Raw genomic sequence first — 27955 nt, forward strand, 5'->3', positions numbered from 1 at the left:
TGTCTCCTGCTACCCATGTTTATCACTTTACAAACGTTCACTTGAAAGTTATATTTAGTTGTTTGTAGAACTTCTTCACTGTAAATGTTCTGTGTGGATAGGATACAGCCCAGCATTTTACTTTCACTTCCCTTTCTTGTTTCCCAGTGATCATCAGCCACCCTGCTCCGAGAGGCATCACCTACTTCCATGTCTCAACACTAGGATGAGTGTTTAGAAGGTGTAGCCCCTTATTACTGACATATTTCTTGCCCCATGCTCTCTTTAGTTTAAATATAGCCTCGTTCATTAGCCCTCTAACAGTACAGAACTATAGTATATGGCATCCCCAAAGCTTGAAAGCAGAATTGTTATAGTCTCATTTGTTTTGTTACTTGAGGTAAGAAGATCATTTTTTTGTCAAGTAAGTAGCTCCAATGCTCTGAGCTTCCTTCAATGCCAAATGCACACATGCAACAAAGCAGAGACACTAAGAGGAGGCTCCATCATCTAACCCCATATCACCTTTTTCTGAACCATCTTCCCTCCTATGCAGCAATGACATGGTCACTGAGTGGCCTCTGCTGAATTATCTATTAGTGCCAGGGCCAAGAAGGTGGCACAGTCAGTAAAGTGTTCACCACACATACCTGAATTCAGGTGCCGGGCTTATATGTGAAAAGCTAAGTTCAGCAATGAGCTCATCATGCCATCTCTGGTATCTTAGTGTTCTGTTGCAGTGAAGAAACATCATGACCATGGCCACTCTGATACAGGAAAGTGAATAAATAACTGGGAGCTTGCTTGTAGTTTGGGAGGTTAGTCCACTATCATTATGGAGTGGAGCATGGTGGCATGCACGTTGCTAGAGAGTTTACATATAGGTCCAAGAGCAGCAGCAGCAGCAACAACAGGGGGGAGCGGGGGGCGGGGGGAAGAGAAACTGGGCCTGAGCTCACTCCTAGTAACAGAAACTCCTTTGGCAAGGACACACCTCCCAATCTTTCTAATCCTTTCAAAGAATTCTATTCCCAGGTGGCTAGGCTTTAGAATATAATAGCCTATGGGGATCATTGTTATTCAAATCCACCATTTCCATCCAGGTAAAGACAATAGGATACCTTGGGCTTGTTAGCCAGGACCCTAGCCAAAAGCAAGAGCTTCAAGTTCAGTGTGAGACCACATCTTGCAAAAATAAGACATAGAGTGAGTAAAAAATCCCATGTCAGGGACAAACACATACACTTATTTTGTACCAAAAGATACTGGTTTACTTGTACATATATGCAGTAAAATCTTATTCATGCATTATGGGAAAATTATGACATGGTGTTTGAGGTGAGAGAATAAGGATATATAAAGTCTTGGATAAACCAAAGAACTTGATTAAAATCCACAATCTGGGGGCTAGGAGTATGGCTCAGTAGTAGAATACTTGCCCACCATACACAAGTATCTGTGTTTGAACCCCAGCACTGCAAATCAAATAAATACAATCTGTGATCTCAGCTGCTCTTCTGGGTGTCCGGCAGATTATGTGCTGAGAGCATCTCTGTAGAATAGGCCCACTATGGGGAGAAAACCATTTTATGTACATTGCTGAGCTTATAGCATCTACAAGCATCCAGTATTCCCAAAAAAGAAAGAGGTAAGGAGATAGAAAAAGGAAGGAAAGAGTGGGGGAAGAAAGGGGGCCAAATGATGGTTTAGTATTCTCTGCAGGGAAAACCTAAAGCTGTGATGCCCTTGAAGCTTTGATCTTTGGGCTGGCAATGGGAGTGCATAGCTTGAGATTTTTACATAAAGCTTGCAGAGATGGCCTGAATCCATTGGTACCTCCTGGCTCCTGGTACAAGAAGGTGCAAATTCTGTTTTAAAAGAAAGCATGATCAATTTAGGCCTGCAGGAGTCCCACAGACTAACTAAAGCAATTATATCTCGATCAAAGGTCACCAGGCATTCTTGAAAGTAAATCACTGTGAGAGTTAGCAAAAGGAGAACCCAAATCCTCCCAGGACTGCAGTTATTGACTGTGGACTCAAAATATAAAATTGCTGCATGCAAAACACTTAGTGGAAAAAAGTATGAATCACAAATATTAACAAGATGTTGTCATCAGTAACTAAACAAAGAGCTATATTTTAACTGAACAGAATTTATAAGACAAAAATAATTGTCCAAATTTAAAAGTAACTGAATAGATGTGTCCATCCACTGTATTTTGCTGTGGCAGATACCCAAGAGAACAACATAGAGGGAGTGTTTATCTTGGCTCAGTACTTCAGAGGCTCGACCTCATGATTCCTTAGCTCTGTTGCTCTTGGAGCTGTATGCAAAGAGAAGGGAATGATGGACAGGGCATGTGGTGGGCAAAGTGATCACTCCTAATAGAAACAAACTGAGTGCAGCATACAAGACCAGTCCAGGAATGAGGTAAATCTTTCCAGGGACCTGTTCCCATCAACCTGGCCCCACCTCGCAGTCATGGTGTGGGAAGCCATTAATTAGGTGAGAGTCTTTATGTTTTAGGCAGACTATAGCCATCTGGATTTCAAACTTTCAACGAATGAGCCTTCTTGGTGGGAAAGGGGAATGGGGAAAAAAGTATAGTGATAGACCTAGAAACAGAGTTGTAAAAGAGAGATTGTTTTTATCTAAAGATGTCCAGAGTGAAATCTATGATGGTGAACATGCTCAAGAAAAGAAGAACTGTTTCACAAAAGCATGCTACCTATGCAGCTTCATGTTCAGGTTAAACCATCTAAACCATGTGATGCCAACAAACAAGTAGAAAATTCCTGCAATGACATGGTTAGATACAGAACAGATGCAGCTTCTAAGCCCACTACACCCATCCCAAAGCCTTGTACAGAAACAGTGTATTTAGTAACATGAGAGCAGTGGAGTGGCTCAGAGGCTCCCTCCTGTCCATCCTACTCAGGAAGTAGACCTGCATTAATCCAGGAGTAGATATGGCATGCACAGCTTAAAAAATTCTTTTTTTTTTTTTTTTTGGTTTTCGAGACAGGGTTTCTCTGTATAGCCCTGGCTGTCCTGGAACTCACTTTGTAGACCAGGCTGGCCTCGAACTCAGAAATCCGCCTGCCTCTGCCTCCCGAGTGCTGGGATTAAAGGCGTGCGCCACCACGCCCGGCGCTTAAAAAATTCTTAAGGAAAAAAAAAAATTAATGATTTCAGTCTGGGAAATGTTACTGAATGCAAAGTGCCACTGATAAAACATAGACTAACATATTTTACTTCATTCATATTAAAGCTATAACTCACTTTTATACCATGAATAAAGTAAGATGAAAAGCCATAGAGTTCAGGATACTTTACTCCAAAATGTGACATCCTGGGATTCAGGTACTTTAAGCTGGAGTGGGGTTTGGAATTGGAGAAGGTATTGTTTCGTTTTGAGAAATGACAGAAATGAACAGGTCTCTTTGGTCTTCTCCTTGCCTTCCCAGCAAAACAGGCTACAAGTCATAGGAAAGATTTCCCTGACCTTTACCTGAAGCAGCAAGGCATTTGACCTGCACTTGATAGACTTGGGGTGGGAGTGGGGTTGCCTCATAACTAAAGGAAATGATGTATGTATGTATGTATGTGCTGATGATATTTATATAAGTAAGTGAAAGCTATTCATTGAACATTTCTTAGAAGAAACATGTATAAATATTCAAATATCTCTGTCATTTTTATCAAGTGAATAGTAGAGCTTGTTTCAACAGCATGTTTACAAACTATGGAAAATCTGATGGTGCCATTATGGCATAATTTACACACTAATGACCTATAATGCCAGCAGGCAGTTCAATGAGTAGCAAGTCCCATCATGTAAAGTTGAGTTTTCATTCTTTGTTTCAATCATAGTAAACTGGATATGATACCTGATTGACAGATTACTAACCCCCAAAGTGGAGTGAGGGATGCTATATTGTTTGGTGATAGACAGATGGTTCTAAATGACTAGGGTAATGATAACATAAGGTATGTGTCAGTAAATGAGCTTCAAAAGGTTGACTGGAACCTAGTTTAGGAAAACCTTGTATGTTTGAAAAAGTTGGTGTAGTTATTTAATTAAATTCACATTTTAGAAATGGCACCCTGTTAGCAGAGTATAGGCTATGTCTGAGGAAGCCAACACATGAAGCAGGAGGCTTTATTTTAAAACAAACAAAGAAAAAAAAACAAAAACAAGATAATTGAGTCTTTAAGGCTGAAGTTGGAAGACAGGGCTCATGGCAGATTCATGAAACATCTTATACATAGACCCAGCTGTGTTTAAGATGTTGGACAGCATACCATGGTTCCATTTTACCCATTTATTACATGTCAGTAAATTGAAAGCTTAGTGAAAAATTCATATTTACAATCAAATGTTTGCTTTTAAAAGAATGAAGCAAAATAATACTTTCTATGTTTTTACCCTTGCATATACTCCTGAAATATGGCACTAATGTGTATGTGAAAAATTAATTCTATTATTTATTAGAATTTTTGCAACATTTTTATGCTATTGTCATTGAGCAAAAACAAATCTGAAAATCTCTGGCTTGCAGGAGCTACGTTAAACATCATGAAATTAATGGTAAAATATTTATAATAGTAATACATAGTTTTATTTTATAATTATTTTAGATCTTCATGAATTTCTGTTCCATTCATTTGAAAATCACAAGTTTTCAAGAAACTTTCTCTGTTAAATAAGAAAAATACGTTCCAACTCTGCACCAAAATGTATGACATGTGGCTATTTTCTTCCTTCACCGATAAAACTCTGTGGCTGACTGTTCCAAGAGTGGACAGATTTCACCATAAGATCATGAGAGGCGGTAAAGCAAGATGACATCAAAGGATCGTTGAGTTAAATAATAAATACTTCAAGATGCCCCTAAGGTGGAGAAGTCCACAGCAGCAGACTATTTAATTAATAACGTGTACTTTACAAAACCCATCATTATCTATTTATACGACAGACTGCTAACATTTTTTAAAACTACTTTTTAAGTGATGCCAGTTTGTTCATTCACAGGTTCTTTTACTATATTATGGACTCAAAAGGCTAAGCTGTAGGTCACATCCATCCCACCTGCTCATAGTTCTAGCATAAGAGTCTCCATTTATAAATCCTCTTCACAGCTTTATTCATTTGACATCTCATAAAGGTTCGTTTTATATATGGTGACTATTTTAGGAATTACTATGTCTAGTTGGCATGCCACCATTTTGGAAATGTGGTATCATATCCTTAGGACGACTGTAGGGAAATGTACCTTAGGCTCTTTACTGGTTTGAATCGTAAGTGTACCCCATAGTCTTGAACATTTGAATACTTGGTTTTGGTAGGTTTGAGAGATGTGATCTTGCTGGAGGAAGAATTTCTCTGGTAGAGAGCTTTGAGGGTTTAACTACTCTGCGCATTTCCAGTTCTCTGTCTCTTCTTCGTGCTTGCGGTTCAGGATGACGTGAGCCCTCAGGTTCTGATCCAGCCTCAGATCCACCTCCCGCTTTCTCTACCTGCCACCATTAACTCACACCCTCTAGAGCTAGAAACCTAACTAAATGTTTCCTATAAATTGTCCTGGCTGTGGTGTTTTATCATGATAGCAAAGTAATACAAGACTCCTTGCATTCCTCATAAATATCTAGTTATATGTATGCAACCTTTGAACTGACCCAAAGACGCACAGATCTACCTCTCCCCTTGTCATTATTTATGTAATGCAGAAGTCACTTTCTATGCTTTCTATTATTTACCGGAGTCAGCAAATCAATTCCATTATAGTATCACATTTTTAGCTACTGTAGCTCTACAATCTCTACAATCCATGATACACATGTGCTTAGTTCTCTTTGTCTGAATATCTTAGCTTTGTGGCCTTTATTCTGGATAACTTTTTTTTAGTCAAAGGACTTACTGATAACATGTCTCTCCAAATAAAATGGAAATAACTAAGAATAAAAACAATGTCAGATCCAATAACCAACCCCATGCTGTCTTGCCTGGGAATTTACGTGAAATTGGTTGGGTGGTAGTTTGGGGCATGGGAATGAATGGATTCATCTCAAGCTACATCTAGAAGAGTAAAATCCAACAAATCCTTGCGTTTTGAGGAAGGCATCTGATGCCCATACCATTTGTTGTATGTGTGAGCAGTGCCTGTCTTTCTGCATTTACTCAGTTAATATCTTTGCTTTGATGAAGGAGAGGCAGGATGCAGAGGAGAGGTAAGCAGCCACTTTGGGTATAAGAGATGATACTGGTCTGCATTAATGTAGCAGAGGGGAAGAAGAGGGGTAGAAAGCAGGGATTCAGAAAGGTATAGGACTATCTAATTGCACAAGAAATGGGATGAGTTCTTATGTCTATCCTAGGCATTTCCTCTTTGCCTGATTAGTCTTTTCATGATTATAAATAACTTAACCTTCAAATATTAATCAAAAGATAAAGAGAGGGAGAGAGACAGAGAAGGGAAAAGGATGTTGCTCCAGTCCTCAGCTTCAAGAAGACATTAGCAGTGTCTTGTGCTATAAGGAAAGAAATTGTAAGAATCCTGCTGTGAAAAAGTAATGTAATCTCTCATTTAAAAATGATGTGTTGAAGGAGATGCACACATGCAAGGAAGGTCAATAATCAGATTATTGCATGGTCAGGAGTTCAAGGAAATGTTGATCAGGAAAGCATTGATTTGAGAATTGTCAGAGTGGATGGTAACCCAAGTCATAGAAACTGTAAAATCACAAAGCCAGGAAGTGTGGAAATCCATATATCATGAGGCTGATGCCCTTGAGGGACCCAAAATGACAGCCAGTCCCCAAGAATGACCAAGATGAGGGGCACTTATTAAAGAATCCTGGAAAGAATAGGCCAAAGTCATGGCAGTGGGAAGGACACTGCCGCTGACCTCCCACTGAAAGGCAGTGTGGCCAGGAACGTGGCCAGGAAAGTCAAGGGCTTCTAACATTCAAATACAGAGAAAGGTGCCTGGTGAAGTCCAGCTACTTGTAAGATGCTACGTCTGTCAGCTTGGTCATGTCTTTGCATGCATCACAGCCAAGAAGAGGAAAAACAATATGATGTATCAGGGAGATGTGTAGAGACTGAATGTGGTACATCTAAAGATGCTGGAAGATCACCTAGAAGACTGCTTAGAGATGTTCTTTGGAACATCAGTGATGAAAGGAAAAATGGTTGTGTTTGATCCCAGATATTAGAACCGACCTTACTTCTATATAATTTTATATGACCTTCCTCTTTTTGCCCAGAATGGAATCAATTCTATTGTATTCACGGAAAGAAAGACATGGTATATAGAAGGGTTTTATTTCAGCTATTTTTTCCTCCCCCAAAATGCATCTAATAAATGTGCTCAGTAAAAGTAAAATTCTAACTTGTTTTTATTCTCTCATTGTGCAAAGAATTATGCCAGTCTAGTCTCCTAAAAACTGGGGGTTCTTTGAATGCTCTCTGGCAAGTAAAGTGTGAAAAGATGTAAGGCAAAGGAAAGCACTCTGAATAGGATACTCTCCATTGTCTTTGTGCAAACATAAATTATGTGAGACACAGGGGTGTAACCATGTTAACAGGTTCTGGCTGGCTGTCCTTGAAGAAAATAGGAGATGCTCACTTAAAACTACTATATATTTCCATTTATTAATCTTATAAAAATGGATTTTTATTTATATTCTTTGGTTTCACTGTGCAAAACCCTAGAAAAATAAATGTGACTGAAGTGTACAGAGGAAACCAGCTGTGCAGGCTGAGTTGGGAAGGTTGCAGTTAGATGCTAGCCTGTTCTACATGACGAGTTTGGGGCCAACCTGGAATTCATAGAAAGATGCTGTCTACACAGAAACACCTCCAAACTAATAAATTTCCAGATTTTCTTTTATGAAAGTACTGTTGGTTGATAATATTAGAAATAATAAGTGATTCTTCTATAGAAAGTTTACATTTCAGGGAAAATAGCTACCACATCATACAAATATGGAGAATCTCATTCAAGTTTGGTAATTATTTAACAGTCAATAATCTACACAAGAATTATAAGTACAACTTCCAAAGCATGTTTGCCCTTGATCGCTCTTTTTTTTTCTTTTTTTTTTGGGGGGGGGGGAATTATAAATAGGATCCATCTCTAAGAGGGCTCTAAAAGGATGATCACTTTAAACTGATCACATGGATACCGATAATATATGAATTGTCTGAGCACCCTGAACACTGAACCCATGGTCAAGCTTAACAGTTTCTCTATTCAAACACGGACTCTTAGATTGCACGTTCCACTGCTGGGAATGTGTTTACATTAACTTCTCAGAAAATTTTATTTCTGTTAAAACCTTTTTTAAAAAAAAAATTCGGGGGAACAACATGATGAACTAACCAGTACCCCGGAGCTCTTGTCTCTAGCTGCATATGTATCGAAAGATGGCCTAGTCGGCCATCACTGGAAAGAGAGGCCCATTGGACTCGCAAATTTTATATGCCCCAGTACAGGGGAATGCCAGGGCCAGGGGAATGGGAATGGGTGGATAGGGAAGTGGGGGCGGGGTATGGGGGACTTTTGGGACAGCATTGGAAATGTAATTGAGGAAAATACATAATAAAAAAAATTCTTAATCCTCTAAATTTGAAGCAGCCCATCATTTTGTGTGAGTTTCATTATGTAATCACTCAGGGTGGATGGAATTTAAAAATCTCTTTTTATATCTGACCTTCTATTCACAATATCGACCCTATCTGTCCATTTGTGCATTTCTATGGAAAGGCTGAGGAGTTCTGAAGGTTCTTACAAAATATAGCATATGTTACATGAGACAGCTTAATTAAATTATATGAATGAGATGGATCTGGCTGGGAAATGACCCAGTTGGGACCCTACTCTATGTACAAGCGTGAGGACCTGAGTTTGGGTGCCCAAGTCATCATTATCCAAACTACTAAAAACCTACATGATTTCTAACATGGTATGAATCTTAAGAGTGTAGTATGTTTCCATGCAATGGTACTGTGCCATGATAATCAAGGACAGAAAAGCAGTGCTGGGGTGCTGGGGTTGGGAGACAGCTCTGTTGGTAAAGTGCTTGCTGAACAGGCAGAAAAACTGGAGTTCAAATCATTAACATCCGTGTAAAAAGCTGGGTATGTCAGCACATAGCCCTAACCTAAGTGAAGAAGCTAAAATAGGTGGATCCCCAGCCCAAAACAAAGCTCAGAGAGAAACTCAGTTTTAAAAATAACGACATCACTTGAACAAGAAAGAACACTCCCATGTACACACATGCATGTCAACACACAAATACATACAGAGGGAGAGGTGGGAGGGAAAGACAGGGAGGGAGGGAGAGAGACAGAGACAGAGACAGAGAGCACATCTAACAAGAACTGATTGTCCAAAGCACTGGCAGTTAACTCCATTAGTCAGGTATGTCAGAGTACCAAGGGATTATCATCTCTATTCTGTGAAAGTCAAGTGTAGTGAAGCAACAGATCAGAGACTTTAGTGAGTCAACTCTAGAGATTGTCCCATAGATGAATATTTCTCTCAGGAGATTTCTATATCACTTTTAAAAATTCCTTTGTGAAAGTGTATCTATGTAAACCAATCACGTTTGATCATTACAAACAATAAACATTTTGGTTTTAGATTTTTGCATTCAACGTAGAAATACACTCCACCTGTTTTAGGCATTCATGCTTACACAATTAGTAGGCATATGTACACATTCATCAAACTGCTCAAGAAGAGGAAGAGATGCCAGCACAGCTACAGCAGGCTTGGATGAACTGCAAGTACTATTGTCACCAACTCCAAATTAAGGAAGTTCACTATAGCTGTAATGCCGAGAACAGCCATACTACTACTGCCCAACAAACTTCCTCCACTTACTAGGGAAAAAGCAAGCTGTGGAGTTATAGTCTCTGCTTAAGAGTAATAGTGACTAAGCCACTGGGACATTTTATTCTGTGCAATTAAAAAAAAATGGTTTGGTGAACTATTTAACAAATGGAACTAACACTTTTTCAGACACTAACTTTCTGTTTAGATTTAAAGTAAAATGAAATAATATTAGTGAGAGATAGGTTTACATCATCGCTATTACCATCATCACCACCACCACCATCATCTTCATCATCATCATTATCATCATCATCATCATCATGAGCATGATTTTAATTTGAAAAATTATGTTAACCTTGTGCCAGCAAACTTTAGGGTGGAAAAAAAAATAGAGCAGACATTAAGATACATAGAACATGGATGTTGGAGCAAAAGAAGCCAAATGAAGGAACTAACAGGTTGGCACAGCAACAGACGGATAACTTTCTAAAGAGAATAGACAGGTTTTCCTGGAGATATACAGGCTCAGTGTAGATCTTGACTGTAGCATGTTCGTTCAGTCAGGGTCTCTGAACTCTTTAAGTACATGGTACTGTGATTGGCAACTGAAAACAGTTTTCCAATACATTTAATCCATAGAACTCCCTGGCCTTTGTGGTGCATATTTTCAGCAGTGGGGGTCATAAACCTGGCAACTGAGAGGTGCTGTGTTAGAAGATAGAAGATGTATTAGATTCTGTGTCTGCCCTTGAGTGATTCATAATCTCTCCTTAATTCTCTAAGCCTCGGGGGTTTTGTGTCTGTAAAGTACAGATAATAATAGTTTCTTTGCCAGATTCAAGGTAAATGAGGTAAAAGGAAAATGTCTTCAGCAGCTTTCCAGGGCTTATGTATTGATTAAAGTTTTCTATTTTAATTGTGGACATGTGTGAGGGCTGAACATGATTTTGAGAATGAAAAAAAAAAAAGTAAGGGTCTGAAAGGATCAAGAAAAAAATAATCTTCTTAAAGTCACTTCCTATATTTATCAGCTAGTGAGGAAATGTAAAATAGTTCTGGGTATATTTCCTTATGTTTTTTTTTTCTTCTGCTTAAACTGTTTATTTTAACTTCTATGGTGGATTATAAACTAATTCTTACTAGCCTGAAGCTCCCAAGCCCTCTTATTCAGGTTCCTGAGTTCTGGAATTATAAGCAGCTACATGGGCCACCTCACCCAGTTAAGAGGTCATTTTTAAAAAATGAAGTGAAAAATGGTAACTTGTATCTGATTCCATCTCTTCCCAGTGTAGTAATTCTAAAAATCTTGTTCTGACTATTTAAGGCATTTGAAGAAAAATAGCCTACCATCCTCTTTAATAACAATTTTTTAGTCCTTATGTTAAAATGGAATAGCAAAATAAAACTGAAAATAAAGTTTGTTTTTTTTTTTTTTTTTTTACCTTAACTTGACCCTAAGACTCTCATGTCTTAGAACAGCTCGTTTCTGCATGTACATTTTCAGGTTATTGCTATTCAAGCTTGTTTTCCTTTGGCTATTTCTGCCTGGAGGCAATCTTCCTGTGCATGAAGAGGCTTCCAGTCACCTATTTCTCTGATTCCTTTAGCAGCAGCAACAGAAGAACCAGAAGTGATCCCAGACCCGGCAAAGCAGACAGACAGAGTGGTGAAAATCGCGGGCATCAGTGCTGGCATCCTAGTGTTCATCCTTCTCCTGCTGGTTGTCATAGTAATTGTGAAAAAGAGGTAGGTCTGATACTGTCCTGTACCCCACACTCAGATATTCTACTGATTTTCATGTTTTCCTTCCAAGTTGTTTGACAAGTTCTCATAAGAGTGCCTGCACCTCAGTTTCTTATTTGGGCTTTTTAAGTAAAGTCTTATTTACCTATTTGTAGTTTGTTCAAGGATATAAACATAGAGTTTGGTTAACATTTATTTAATGTAAAACTATACATTTCTTGAATTTCAGAGATACATGGGAAATTCAACTTATTTTAAGTGTTGTTATTATTAAGCATAATGAAATTGATAGCTATACAGTTATGGTGCTTGGGCCAAAGTCGGAATTATTTTCATTTTTAATTAATTTTTTTAAAATATGGGTTGCATGTGAGACATGCATTTACTTCTCTAATTGAGAATGTGGTTTAATGACATTGTATATTAAATATTCACTGACTAAATTGTTTTTTAAAAAAAGGAAGAGTAAATGCTTAAATTGAACTTTATCCTTTATACTATACCAGCCAATGTCGCCACCTCCTGGAGTTCATAAAGATATTATGACTTCCTGGAATTTAAACTTTTGTTTTCTGGGGATAAAAGTATACTCTTGCTCAAAAGCATTTTATACACATTTTTTTATACTTTGAGCTGCTTGACCATTATGTAAGTTGTCAGAATTTGTTAAGTCATTGTCTTTGAAACTAGTGTGGCACTTCAATCATTCCAATCATGAATTTTAGATAATGTATAATTTGGAAGCATTTTAGAAAAAAAGAAAACAATTTTTATATAGAGAGTGCATTCTAAGAGCTTCATATGTAGAGGTGGTTTTGCTTTTATAATTGTACTGATTGTGTAATAAATAATGTTGCTTATATTCCGTGAACTTCATAGTGTGCAATTATTATTGCTTTCTACTTAAAACATTAACATTATGGATAAGACTCATATGTTAATCACAATTCCGTGAGCATCTATTTTAATATATTGCCTCTTTACAATTGTCCCCGGAGATATATATGTTGGAGAAGACACATCTGCATTAGAAACATTAGGTATGCACCACAGTGTTTTGTGTTCAATTAGCTACATATGTGCTTTTCCCAAACAGTGCTTTCTCTTTGCTGTTGTCTACGACTTCTAGGATTGGTAACACGTCCTAGTCGAGCCAAGATTTAAGTATTTTAGAAACACTAGGTTTCCAATAAAGATCAGTAAAATCATGGAAAAGAACCTTCAGACTTTACTTCTCTGTTTAATTTAGGTTTCTACTTGGAGGGTGGAAAAGCCAAATGACTTAGAGAGCTAACTTAGCACTGCTTCATCCTTAAGTGGAATGTCACATCCGACTGGATGCATTAGAATGACTTCTGCCTGTGTCCTCCTCAAAGTGGAGTTAAACCTAGTAGCAGTTGTTCTTTATATGAAGACTTAGTTCTTTTTGATGTATTTGTACCAGGAATGACAACTGAAAGCTAAGGTCCTTCAGGTTGCTAAGCCAGTCACTAAAGCAAGGTTGGGGGAAGGGAGGTAACAGCCTCTGACAGCTCTCTAAAAGCGCACACCTTCACTGATGCTACTTCTGGTTTGCATTGTCAATGATCAGATCAACAAAGCAACCATTAAGTGTTTCACATTTACGTTTTTGTAATTGTTGTACTGGGTAGAAAGTCTCCTGAGCTCTCAGCTCCCTCAGCAGCAGCTATGTGACTGGGGAAAACCATTATCTTTTAGAATAGATGAGGTGTTTGCCACCTTCTGGACTAAATCTTGCCTGGATTACTTTAACTCCTTACTCACTGCAGCACATTTGTAAAGGCTTCAACCCATAGGTGGTCTCTCTCTCTCTCTCTCTCTCTCTCTCTCTCTCTCTCTCTCTCACACACACACACACACACACACACACACACACACACACCCTGTGTGAGTTAACCACGAGTAATTTATTATACCACAAAAGTATGTAGCAGTCCTGGATGTGACAGAGTTTAGCTTAAGGTTCTGTGTTATTCTGTAGTTTCATTTGAGTTCAGAAATTCATAATAACAATAATGGACATAGAAATCTTTACATTCTCACCACCTGCCTTTTCACAAGAAATTGTAAACTTGCTTTAGCCTATCCGTCACTGGGAATAATATATGTAGGGATATTTTCCTCATTGAAAATAGTTCTATGTGTTTTGGTTGCAAAGGAATAGCTTAGAATTCAACCAAATAAAACCTTACAACTGAGATTATAGAGAAAGTAAGTTCTTGGGATATGAAAGGGATATTGCACTTTTCAGAACGCAATGTCATTTTATTTTTCAGTTTAATCACTGTTGAATTATTTCCAAATATATGCCATTTTTCATTGATTGTGTACATTTTAAATGCACAGCATGAATACATTACAACTTTCTACATCAACTTGAGATCATGTTTCAATACAGTAAATGTTTGTGTATACCATGGTCACGTGCATCTACTGTGGGAATACCTTCATGTATATGTAGCATATGGTACCTGTATTCACATAAAGTGTATATATTGTGTACCATTAAGATATACCCAATGCATAAAAAAATATAGGTGTTACTTTGCACACATTAACATCATAATTTTATGTTTTGTATTTAAAATAAACTGCTATATTTAGTATACACATTCTATACACAGCTGCTCCATCTGTCATGACATTCAGATGGCAATGGATGATAGACCGCTTTAACTGCATGTTGAAAAACACACAATCCATTTAACTTTTCAGTTCTCTGGCAATATAAGAAATGTCAGCATGTTACTGTTTTCTTTTCCTAATTCTGTATTACAAATTTTATTTTTTGCTGCATTATCTGTCTGTTTAATCGCATGGCAAGAGAACGCTAACAACGCATGGGCAACGTACAATGCAGAGCCTAAGAAGCCAGATTTCATTTTGTTTCGTTTTCTTTTTAACGCACATTTTTCTGCTCTCTTGGATGCGACGGAGTCATGCTTCTCATTCACCATTGCTTCTCTTTCCCACTGTCTGTGATCTGCTTCCCAGGAGGAGCTACTATTCTTACTCCTACTACCTGTAAGTAGAAAATGGGTCATTACAACTTTACATGTGTCCAAAATGCAATATCCCTTTTCAAAAAGCCCACAGAAGCAGTGTGGTCAGTTTGGTAGGCTTTCAAAAATCATATTTTTCTGGACGCTAAAATTATAGAGTATTATCTCTTTTGATAATCTTTTTTAAAAGGGATATTGTGTTTCTGTATATTCAGCTACTTTTAATTTTTAACTACAATTTTTTCATGAGTAGCTTTATCTTACAGCTAAGAACATCATTTATTTACTTATGTCAAGTCTGTACCCTCTTAGCAATATATTTATACATCTGGTAACAAATGTGGCTTGAACTTCCTACTCTAGATGTTGTATATACACTATCTACTATTGTATTACATTTGTGAAAATAATCCCAGTGAGATATTTGTACAGCATTCAGACTGCGCTCAATGGATGCAAACCAGATCAGGCCTACATGTGTGTAAGATCACTTTACATATTTTCCCAGTTATTCAAAAGCATCATAATGTACAATTATCTTTGCTGGCCATTAAAACTGTTAATATGGTCTTAGAAAATAAACTGATAAAAGATAATGTAGTAAATAGGGCAGAGACATTGAAAGCCATTGAAAACGGGGAAAAATGAGTTTGTTTACTACAATTTAGAGACTTTATGAAACAAGCCAAAAAAAGAAAAACCTGTGAACTGACTAAGGAATCACAAAACCAACTTGGAGAACACTGGCCATTCAATTTCCTGAGTCATCTTCAGTTGACTTTGTTAGATTCCAGGATAGATAGTAGTTCAGTCCAAGGAAATAGCACTGTGCAAGGCTCAAAGATTGAAATTGTGTTTGAGGCATACAGCCTGCAGTGTCTGTATCACTAGGTAAGGTTTTAGTCAGCTTTACAGCAAAATTTTATGAGTCAATCACTTCAACACAGTGCTGCCAACGTTTTAAATATTACAAACATTTGGCTTCCTACAATCTGTTAAAACAAGCAGGTGTAAAATAACAGTGCTCTTAGCTTATTGTGATGAATCATAATACACTTGTTAAATCATGTTTGATGAAGCCAGTGGCAATTAACTGTACCATTTCGTACAATGATGGAGTTCTTTTCCTCTTTATGGCCCACCCATACATCCACCTGCAGAAGTTTATGCTGTTGGCTGCTTTGATAATGAAAGTCATTTACACATCTGTCAAACTCAAGTACTCTCAAAATGAATTGCCTAACTGTCCTGAACTGTGCATTATATATGCTCATTGCTCATAGGAAGACAAAGCATGAGACATACCAGAATCAATATGTATTTAGTTACAAGAATGTCAATAAGCCTACCATTAACTGTCAATGTATCTATCTGTATTAGAATGGAATTTCCTTTTTTGGGGGGGGGTGGAGCACAGTTAACATTGCTCTTCTTGACATCATAGCAGATTATACTGTTGCTGTGGTTGACACATAAAGCTACTGGTACTTTAAATCCTAACTAGATAAAAATGTGACGGGGATATAACTTTCAAAGGCTATTTAAGCACTCCTAGGGATACTAATCTCAATTTGATTTCTTTTATAGGGGTAGGAATAGAATGGAGCTCAAATGGAAACAAAAAAGCCACGATATTTGATCTTATTTTCATTAGCATTACGTTATAGTTACTTCTTTTCTAATTAAAACACTTACTTAGTACTGGTGTTAACTCATTGTGTTCACAATACCCGAATGAAAGCCTACATCACAGGGTCGTGGTGAGGATGGAAGTGTAAGGGACCATCTGGCTGCGCCTGTCTGACTTTACAGCTATTCACAAAGGTTATGGTCCAGCATAGTTTGCTTATTTTCTAAGTTGATGGATCTGAAAGGTCCTTGCTTGAACACTTGCCCACTTTAGTTCTTGAAAAAATTACTTTTTAAAAAACTTTACCCATTCATGAAATACATATAAAGTATTCATTCATAAGTCCTCTAAGTTTAAAGTTGTCATTTCCATTGGCTCTATTCTGCCCATTTTTAAATTTTTAACATTGTTTTGAATCCATATTTCAAATTATACTATTTCATTCAAATAAATTCCTCAAAAAAAAAAGGTTTAGAGAAAGATTGCAAGTTTTATTTGTTTGTTTTTGAGGCAAGGTCTTACCATGAATCCCAGTCAGGAAGGTCTTGAATGTTCCTGACTAAGTCAGCTACTTCTGAGTCCTAGGATTAGGATTGAACACCACCACATGGGGCTAAAACTTGTTTGTCAAGCATTTCACTGCTGCTTCAAGACAGTATATCTATGTTGTATTTGTGTTCTTTTCTAATGCTTAGCAAACAGTGGTGCCATTACTGTCGGTTTTCTAATGTAGCAAAAACACAGTATAAATAGCTGGGTACTATGTAATATTTGAAGCTACGGAATGAGGTCATTCTTCATTGCTTATTAGATAAGCAACCTTGGGCACGCTATTTAACTCCTCTAAGCCTCAATGAACTCATCTATAAGATGAGAATCCTTCAGCAGTATTCAGTGTATTGATCTGAGAATTAATTGATTTAACCAATGAAAAGGGCCAAGTATATAGCAGGCACACTTTATCTCTCCAACAAGTATTTATTGAGTGACTGCTTTGTGCTCTAAGTATTCTGGCTCTGATGTCTAGGTGGTGCAGGTGGTCTTTCCTTTTATTGAGATCATAGTGCGGAAATGACTGAAAAATACTGTCATGATGTGTGACAAGTGTTGTCTCCATAGATGAACATGTTACTACAAAAATCACCTGAATTAGATTGTGCTTGGATCAGCCATAGCAAGCATTCCCAGGGAAGTTTATTTGGAGTCACAGTGAATAGACACTAGGCAAGTATTAGAGACCAAAGCATGTCGCAAGCTTAAGGGGAAAAAAAAAATCTTTTGTGATGGTGAACGATCAGGAAGTTTGGAATGTGGATATCTGTTTTCTACATATGGTCTGGTGGTGTTTAGGGTCAAACATTGTCTTTAGAAAATGAAATTAATGGATAGTGCTAGCACTTCTATTTTTTATGTCCATTTACTTATAAGAGGGGTATCATTGCTCCCAATATCAAATAAATAAGTTGTTCAGGTTTTAGAAAAATTAAACTAGAGGCCAGAGAGATGGTGCATCAGTTAAAGAACACATTCTGTTCGTGCAGAGGACTTCATTTGAGCTCACAACACCCATGTCAGGCAGCTTACAACTGCACCCATAACTCCAGCTCTGTGGGTATCAGATGCCTCTGGCCTTCAGAGGCACTCATACACACACACACACACACACACACACACTCACATACATGCACACACACACCTTTAATGTAATAAAAATACCTGAAAATGGTAACAAAAAACTAGCATACCCATTCTGAAACATTGCTGTTATTTCTAAAAATTCAAATCATTTTCAACATTTGTGTCAAGTGTCAGGAGTCCTTAGGACAAGTTGCCCTCAAACTGTTCCTCATTTTCTCACAGTTTTCATCTCCCTGCATGGTATCTCATGTCTCTGTCTAGATCTTTATATTTCTACAGACTTTCCTCTTGACTTGGAAAGAACAGTTGGTAACACTTACTGTGTGCAACAAATGTCAATGAGTGATGGTATTAATGGTAATGACTGTGTAGTGATAGTTCTGGTGGTGCTGCTGGTGGTTGATAATATTCGTTTGTCCTTGTTTTTAATATTACTAATGGCTGCTACTCCTTCTATATGGCTGATAGGTATTCATCAGCAAAGCATGGTTTGTGCCTGGTTTATTCTGTTTGGGTTGAGATTTATTTTTTTGAGTGTCCTATATGTTGGTTATGTGCCCCTTTGTTCAACTACTACAATCCTCAGAGGAAAATAAACTAGAACAACTCTTGGGCTGTACAAAGCACTTTAAAAGGAAATCTTGTGGACACATACTCCATCTATTCAATGAGCCTTTGTAGGATTTGTGGTATGTTTGTATAGATAGTAATAGGGACCAGAAAATAATGTCCTACCATTGAGGTAAGAAATTCCATTCTTAACAACTGGGAAATATTTCTAAGGCAGCATTAACTGCTGTCATAAAGTGAATAATATAGTTTACACTGGACAGTTGTTTACTGTGCCTCTAAAAAGAAATTGCCTGGTGAGTGTGAGTTAACTCTTTTATATACCATTAGTAGATTTTTAGTTTCATGTTCATGAACAACACAGAGAAACAAAAATATCTGGGTTGTTGGAAGTGTTTGGTTGGTTTTGTTTGGTTGGTTTTGTTTTGATGTGGGAGGGAAAAGGGTCAGTGTGTCATTTGAAATGGTAACTCTAACTTCTACAACCCTAAATAATTCTGCTGCTACATTTACTAGACATTTCTGTAGTGGACAGCATGCATGAGAAGTCTAAAATACATATTAGGGTTGGACCATGTCAGTCCTCCAAGCCAATGATAAATGATAGCAAAGCTCTGCATAGCATTTTCCAATTTTCCCCAATATCTTTCTTACACAGCATATGATTCAGTTCCATCTCTTTGTAAGTGTTTGAGTCACATCTGGACAGGGTTGATTTTTAAAGGACTTTGGATTAGTTTTGATTAATACTGTGAATGTTCTGCTCCGTGTACCTGTTTTCTGTGTGTTTGTAGATTTTACTTCGGAACAGCAGAGGAGAGAAAGGCCCTTTTCCTTGTTTTAGTTGGCATCTCTGATAAAGCAAAGTTAAGTCATGTTGTTAGCAAGACTATCTAGAAGTTGATCAAAGGCAGTCTTCACTCAGGAGGAAGGCTGGACCTTAAATTTTTAAAGCTTTTATATAAATCATCTGTGAATTAACTTTTCTTTAGAAGTGTTTGTTTATACTCTTGTTAACGCTTTTTATGAAAACTATTTTATTTTTTAATAGTCTCATATATATACACAATGTACTCTGATTATTTCCATCATCCAGTACCCTCATTTTATCATACTCTCTTTCCCTCTGAACCTAGACATAAATAGAAGAAATAGTGAAACTCTTGGTTTGACAATGAGAATATCAAGAAGCTCACAAATAAGGTCATGCTACAACAACGAGCCCATGTAATGGTTTGCGTGTTATCCTAACTCCTGAAATTAGGAACAGTTCTTAGGTTTTCTAATCTATGTCTGTAACCTTGTCCTCAGGCTCACTAGAGCCACTTTATTGCTGGTGTCAGCTGCCCCTTAGGGCTCACACTCAGGTCTCCCTTTTGTATTTACTTTGGCAGCAAGCTTGCTAAGAAACGCAAAGATGCAATGGGGAACACACGTCAGGAGATGACCCACATGGTGAATGCTATGGACCGGAGTTATGCTGATCAGAGCACCCTGCATGCAGAAGACCCCCTTTCCCTCACCTTCATGGACCAACATAACTTCAGTCCAAGATGTAAGTTACACATTAAAAATTTCATTAATGCCTTTGAAGCTTAATTTCACACAATAACTTTTGAATAATGAAAGAAGAAGCCAGAGAAGCAGTTAGGGAGAGTAAAACACAACTGACGTTATTTTGGAATTTACCAAAAGACATGTGTTCAGTTTAACTTCAAACTAGGGATTTTGTTATGAAATCGTAAGAAACATTCAGAACATAGAGCCATACAGACAGCATGTGTCATTGAATTATGTTAAAATGTCATTTTCTATATAAAATTGGTGTGCATTATTTATATTTTTCTTTATAGAAGATAAGGGTTCATTTGAGATAAGAAAAAACAATAATTCTTTCTAGGCATTAATGACGTAGGTAATTGTTCCATTAAGGAAATCTAGTATTAGTTCTGAAGAACTCCAATACCAAAAAGTTAACCAGAGATAGGGAGGTAAGTTCATGGATAAAGAACTTACCAGACGGGCAGGAAAACTGGAGCTCAAAACAGCAGAACCCTCATAAAGGCCAGGTATGTGTGTAGCTGCCTGTAATCCTAACACTTGGTTGACATTCAGGAGTGGGTCCCCCGGGCAAGCTGACTAGCTAGAATTGCTGAAATTGGTGAGCTCCGGATTACTAAGAGAGCCCATGTCAATGCAATAATAGAAAAGAAATTGTGGAAGCCATATAATATCAACTTCTCTAGACATACACACACATATGTGCTCACACATGGCAATGTGCATGTACTCACACATACCATATACATAAGAAAGGTTTAACAACATGAAAGATTGGTCTTAAGTTCCTAAGTATGGAGTATGAATTCTAAAAGTGTAGTTGTGTTGACTGGCTTGAAAAGCTTGATGAAATAACATTTGCATTCATTTTCCCATTTCCCTATACATTGAATCTTCCAGAATTACTAATGTTGACCTATGAAGGCTTTGCTTTTAAAATATCTCTATTGAAGTCCCACTTAAGCACAGAGGATTTGAATAATTACATAATTTGAATATCCTATGAAAATTATTCCCTTTCAAAGTTTTGTGTTTATTTAAATTTAAGTTAATGTGCCTAATTAATTTCTTCAAATCTTCCAGTAGAATTGATGCTAGAGATGGACAAATCAAGTTTGTCATTAGCATTTCATATATAGGACATTTCTGTAACAGGTTTGATCCTAATTTGGTAAACATGCATGTAAGGGGACAAGAAGTAAATAAAAGAATTCATATTCTATGCTAACTATAATCATAGGAAATAGCAAGTTTATACAAAACTTTAGGTTTTAAGTCTATGTCATTTCACAAAGGGGATTTGGGGGGGGGGGAACTTTAGCTTGATGAAAAATTTCAGTAATTGTTGGCTGTCATTTTCTAGTGTATATCCATACTAAATAAAGTTAAAAATACTGTTAGTTATTTTGGAATTCAGTTTTAATCATGTTAAGGACTATGTAGCCTATTTCCCTTTTATTTCACTATTAAGACTGAACCACAGGGAACAACAAAAAAAGTTTAAATTCTATGACTGTTGAAAGTTTGCTGAAAATATGAGTGTATGATCTCTCCAAGTACTTGATTCAGTATTTAGTTGAGTACAGGGCTAAATGTATTTCTCTGCCATGGACCCTTCTGTTTGTTGCCCATAGCAGGACCTGACTATAAAGTATCAATTCTGAAGGTGTAATTATAAATACCCACTTATGAACATAAAGGAAGGATTAAACCAATTCCCCACAGTGAACGGGGAAAATTAATTAGAATGATTATATGGTCTTTATTTCTGTACGTACCTTATAATTGATAGATCTAAAATGCAAGGTTCCTTTTTCCCTAATTTTATCATCTTTATAATGTTACGATAAATTATCTGCCTTTTTAAATTGAACAGAGGTCTGAGCTATAACTATAGATGCAACTCTTTTGTCATTTTATAATAACCCTGCTAGAAAAAAGACTTTTACCCTTGCAAAGTACAGAAATCAAAGCAAACTGTATCATTGTATTTTTAAAGAAAAGACAAATCAACTATTACAAACTTATTGTAAAGGAATATTAATTGTAAAGAAAAGTAGAACTTAGAGCCAAACATTCCTTCATAAGCTCTGTTTTCCCCACAGTGCCCAATGATCCACTTGTGCCGACTGCCGTGTTAGGTGAGGCCTAAAATACTTATCACCAGTTTTTGTTTTATTTTATTGTTTCGCATGCATCACCACTCCTTGCATAGGTTGTATCTTGTCCACATAGCAACAATTTGCCTTTTGGTAAGTGTCTTGGCATAGTCCAAACATACAGCAACCTTGTTTCAATATAGATAGGCCTGGTAGATTTAGATGGAAAGCACCATTTAGAACAACATACCAGCTTCTACTTGTATTGGACTTGAAGCAGAATTTCCCCTAATGGATGGCTAATGTGAAATGAACCCTAATAGTCCATTGCCAAGAGCCAAGAATGTCTGAGCAACTGGCTGATGTGGAAAAGTCAGCTTTAGCTAAGAGATTTTCTAAGTCCCTCTAACTTTACAGCAACTAAATAGGAGAACCCTGTTCATTTGCTCTTACTTTGTCATTTTAGCCATGGGTAATACAGGGGAAGTTGCTAGAATTTTGATGCAAGCGGTTGGCATAGATGACACTACATTATATCACATCACATCACATCACATCACATCACATCACATCACATCACATCACATCACATCACACCACACCACACCACACCACATCACAATGAATAGTATCATGGTGCAAGAACTTAAAACTGAGTTTACCTTAATCATACCTAAGAAAAACGGATGTTGCTTGTAATGATTCTGGACCTTTTGGTTGCAAAACTGCATTAATTTTTAAACCTATATATTTCAGAACAAAACGTGCCTCACTTTAAGTTGCTTCTTATTTCCTGACAAATTATCCACCAATCATTTTGACCAGTGTGCATTGTATATCCACAGGTTGTTTATCAGTAACACTCTTGGGGTCCAACTTACCCCCAAACCCAAATTATCAATAAACATACCTTTAAAATTACCCAACATTATATTTGATATTTATGCTTAATATTTCTTGTGAACAAGGAAGCTTCACTTAGACATCTTTTTGCTATGTAGGTATTCAGTTTAAAAAAACATTACAAAATATTTGGGGATTTTGCATCTAATCAGTTAACGTAATGTATACTTCTGCACTAAAATAATAATTTTGAATTTGTAGAGCCTATAAAAATAATAAATCTAACTCTAACTGTACTCATCCTGAAATGTGCATATTCACAGTGAGATGAAGGTGGGCTGAGGCATTTTTCAGAACAGTTGACCTGACATGCCTGGTGACGACAGGGGAAGTTTCAAATGTTTCTACATAGGCACCTTCTGTTGAGAACTGTAGAGTGGTGTCAGTATCTCAAATTAATAAGTAGATTTTCTTTAAATTAAAATAAAAATTGGAGAAGAATGGTTGGGCTAAACATTAAAATCCATCATGGTAATTTTCCCACAGTCATGTAGAGTTAGGTTCCAATCTCAGCATGTATAAGAATGTATAGAATTACAGTGAGTTCAGAAAACCAACTTGCAGGTTCAGTCTTCCACCACTAAGAAGTGTCATGCTTTTCCCCCACAGAACTGTATGTAAAGAGAAAAGGAGATAGTGCGTATGAGCTTTACAAACTATTAAGGCTAAACAATTCTTACGATATCTCAAATGAAAAGAATTGGTCATGTTTAAGGAGAGGTCGAGATAGCATAGTAGTGACATAGTAGTACATTATTATCATGTAGCTTTCTTCATTTTGAAACTGAAGGGGATTGGTTTAAAAATCACTGGCTTTCTTTGAAAGCTGACTCTCATTAGTCCCATTAGACATCAGATTAATATGTTCCATTTCCCATCATTCTTAGAACCGTGATATTGATGGTTGTCTTTCATCCATTCACTTTGCATTTATACAGAGTTTTTTAAAAATAATTTCAAACATTGCTTCATATCTATATCTACCTGAAGATTCTGAAAGGCTTGGAAATTTTTTATATTGATTCATATTTTTATCTTTTGTGTTTTCACTGCTTCGTTGGGCTTAAGTCCCTATAACCGGTAAGTATATTACAAAGAACTCTAGAAACCTTTCAATCAAGACATAGCCAAAGTTATTATTCTTCAATGTATAATAAGGATAATGATGAGCACAGGCACTCTTGCTGACAGTTGCATTATTAGGTAGCTTAATGAGGTGGAAATGTATTGAGATTAATAATTCATATGTGATTATTCAAAAGACCTTACTGACTATTGTACCACTGTATTAAAGCTAGATTCCACACAGAGCCTTTGCTCTTTCATACCAGGATACAGTCATTTATACGATGTGCAGTGTGAGTCAAATCTGTGTTTCTGAGCTTCTTACAATTGTAAAGATTCTGCTGTTGCAGCAGATTCAAGATGAGCTCTATCTAGGCCTGCCTTGGCTACCTTACTCGTCAGCCTAGGTGCTTGCATTCTAGCTCCTGACATCCTGTGTTCCATTGATCTCTCCTCATCAGTTGTATATCCTGTGGTAGAGCCTAAACCAGTTGTTTCTGAATTTTACCTTACGGGGAGATGTTTATAGTCATTTGCCAGCCTATTGATTGTAATATTCTAGTGATGATAGGTCAGTTGACAGCAGTTTCATTGGAAGCAGAGGGAACTCTAATGAATCATTGTACTAGCAAATGTGTGGAGAGGGGTGGTTTAAACTGGAAGAAGAGGCAGTAATTCTCTTGAGTGGTTAGGTCCTAAGAGACCCCACCAAGGACTTTCTTTCTTTCTTTTTTGTTTGTTTGTTACCTTTTGATGTTCTTATTTGGCTTTCTTTGTTTGGTGGTTTTTGGTTTGTTTGGTTTTTTGTTTCTTTTTTTTTCCCTTTAGTGTGTGTTATTTTTAGACATGAATGCAAAAAGAAATTTAGTTTAATAAGAGAGGGTAAAGATAAATGCAATCAAGCTAAATTACAGAGACATACAAATCTGATTGTAGGGTCTTTTTTTTTTTTCCCCTCTCCAGGAAGAAAAAGTGTTTGTCATGGGGACAACAGTTCATTTTTTGCCATATCCTATTTGTAGAGTTGGCGATAGAGCAGGCAGATGTACCAGCACTTGAACTATGGTTCACTGTTAATTAAATATCATTCTCTGCAGTAAGCATTACCATTTCAAACGCAAGTTCCCCTGAAAGTGTACTTTCTTTTCTGTTAATGAGTGTGACAGTATTATGCTTTTCGCAGTAACATCCCTCCAATGTTTGTTGTTTTTTTTTTTAATGGTAAGTTTAAATGTGATTAAATATAAGCATGTTTCTCATTGTAATGCTTAGTTTTTGGACATTAAAATGCTGTTTATTCTTCATAGGCAAGACGTTCTTGGTTCTTTCTTCATCTTTATGATAGAAAGAGAATTAAAATTGTCTTTCCAGTTTGAACTAAAACCATGGGGATGGGGTCTATACTTAAATTTGGGTGGTGAAGGATTCTGTAGAATTTTAACTAAATCGCTCAGTCACTGAATATTTACTGAATTTCTGGTAATGAGTCTATAGCCAAAGAAGATAGATAGATAGATAGATAGATAGATAGATAGATAGATAGATAGATAGTTAAAACTGAGGGCAAGAAAAGTGGCATGCAGGGATTCTGGTTGGCTTAGAAACTTTAAGAAAAGCCTGGTAAAACAGTTCGAGGGAGGGGCTCAGGATTCAAGGGAGGTATCCTCATTTATCTCCAGTACCCCTGATTTCTCTGACTTTGCAGACAGAGAAGTCAAAATGTACTGGCAATTAAAACAATATCACAGTAACAAGAAACCAAGGGGAAACGCATGTGAAGCCTCCTGGCGGGCAGAGGGGTGGGGGTGAGATTCTATATTGGTATTTCTAATCCAGGGTGTGTTGTGTTGAGAAAGGAGGGGAAAGGAGGTGAGCTGAGCATCTCTGTGGTAATGGGGATGTTGTCTAAGCAGGGTCTCTGAGGGAGGTTGGACTATGAGTGTGAAAGAGTTTATCCAACTGGGTCAATGGTGAAAACTTTTTTTTTCCAGTTGTCAGCTTGGTCCTCTGGCTCCTGCCTATGCTGTTGTGACTCCAAATGCTAAAATCCAAGGCAACTCAGCTAAATGAATCCAGTGTCTTCCTGTCTCTCCCAGCATCTGCTATCTTGCTGATAGACATATGTTCTGACCTTTAACCCCTGAGCCAAAGTGAAAGGTTTTGTCTTTAAGAGGATTGCTGTCCCAGCCCCCACACCAACCCTCTCGGCTGGCTTTTCTTTTCCATCCTTCTACTACTTCAAGATTTAAATAAAGTCTTCACATCTTCTTTGCATGCTTATATATTAAACAAGATAACTTTATCTCTTTTTTAATGTTCTGGAATATGAAATCTGCCAGATGAGAACCACAGTGCCACAGCAGAGTCTAGTCGTCTCCTGGATGTTCCTCGATACCTCTGTGAAGGGACAGAGTCCCCTTATCAGACAGGACAGCTGCACCCAGCCATCAGGGTGGCCGACTTACTGCAGCACATTAACCTCATGAAGACATCAGACAGCTATGGGTTCAAAGAGGAATACGAGGTGAAAGCTTCAATACTGTATTGAATTTTACTTTTAACCTGATACTCAATGTGATGTAGCATTTTCTCCCCTTCAACATTACAAGAGTGGGATACTCTGCAATCTCTCTAGTCCAGCATTGGGAAGGCCGTCATATGTGTGTATTGGGAAGCAGGAAAATGAAGAAGAAGAGCCCTTCCTGGAAGTGTATTCAGCCCTTCCTGGAAGCCCTTCCTGGAAGCCCTTCCGGGAAGTGTATTCAGGGTTACATTCCTTGTAAGAGTCTTGGGAATGGATTCCAAAATATTTCAATGTTATCAAAAACACTGTACTAGATTTTCCCACAGTTTCCTATTCAAAAGTCAAGAAAAGGATCCCCAGAGCTCCTTTGTAGTGTGTTAGGGATGCTATGACCCATTGACTTAAATTTCAGGTGTTTCTCTGTCTCCTTGCTTGCAAACCCTCTAATGGTGATAATATGTCAGATGTGCTGCTTGCCACTCTCGCCTCAATTTTGTGAACTGTTCAGCTGCGGATGGCAAGGAAGAAAAGCTGAACACCACAAATTAAGTATACAGCATCCAAAGGGAGAAAAAATTAAATGTGGTAAATTTCCTTTCACAGTATATTTCTCTTTCCTACTCAGACCGAAATACCAAGGTTTATCTTACAAAGAAAATGACTTAAATCACATTCCAAGGAACAGCAAAACAACAATGTTCCTTTCTTTCACCTCTTTCTTGCTTTGACCTCTCAGTGTGCAACACTGAAGCTGGTTTATCCTCATACACTCAGCACAGTGGGTATGGGGACGCACTTAGAGTAGAGGGCACCCAGTATGTCTTATTCCAAAGAGCAACCAAACACATTCAACTCCATGGAAAGAACTTGAAGGTTCACATGCCATGCATGGGCCACTTGCATACCTTATTTGGGGTGAGAAAAATTATCTTAAAATTTTGAATGTCCGCTTTAGATATTTGAGAAGTGCCCAAAATAAGGGTGGGGAGTTAGAATATCCTGCCAGAGTGGTTTCTGCTTGCTCATTTCATGTATATTCCTGTGTACTCTACTTCAAAGAATGTTGGCTCTTTGAAGACCCTACTTCCTGTGTTGAGCAAAGTTTTAAGTTTAACTACAAAGAGAGAGAGAGAGAGAGAGAGAGAGAGAGAGAGAGAGAGAGATATCTTTTGCTGTATTTGAAATTGCTGCATGATTAAACCAACCAGTGAGCCCATCTGTCAATAAGTTCTTGGAGAACAAGAATCTTTATAAGCCCATTCCCTTTAGAAAAGACCCCATCTTCATGGCCTTCAAAGAGAAAAAAATAAATAAATAAATGACAGATCGCACATGACTAAAGAATTATGGGAACAAAGTGATTTTTTTCCTGA

The 27955-nt window shown here is 37.4% G+C and overlaps 1 protein-coding gene across 9 annotated transcripts in view; it reads left to right on the forward strand.

Moving 5' to 3' along the window:
- Positions 1 to 27955, forward strand: part of Ptprk (protein tyrosine phosphatase receptor type K) — a 514942-nt gene that overhangs the window by 457596 nt on the left and 29391 nt on the right. For 2 of the 9 annotated variants that reach the window (XM_085842708.1, XM_085842710.1), the window contains exons 14-17: positions 11435 to 11573; positions 19826 to 19986; positions 22097 to 22132; positions 26398 to 26582. In XM_085842708.1, the coding sequence (XP_085698834.1) occupies positions 11435 to 11573; positions 19826 to 19986; positions 22097 to 22132; positions 26398 to 26582 (521 nt within the window). Of the gene's footprint in view, positions 1 to 11434; positions 11574 to 12568; positions 12611 to 14585; positions 14616 to 19825; positions 19987 to 22096; positions 22133 to 25021; positions 25280 to 26397; positions 26583 to 27955 lie in introns of those variants that run through there. The other 7 variants (XM_085842711.1, XM_085842712.1, XM_085842716.1 and 4 more) reach the window with 6 other exon arrangements.

The sequence above is a fragment of the Mus caroli genome, unplaced genomic scaffold (genome assembly GCF_978045245.1).
Source record: "Mus caroli unplaced genomic scaffold, Mus_caroli_1 scaffold_9, whole genome shotgun sequence".
NCBI classification, from domain to species: domain Eukaryota; kingdom Metazoa; phylum Chordata; class Mammalia; order Rodentia; family Muridae; genus Mus; species Mus caroli.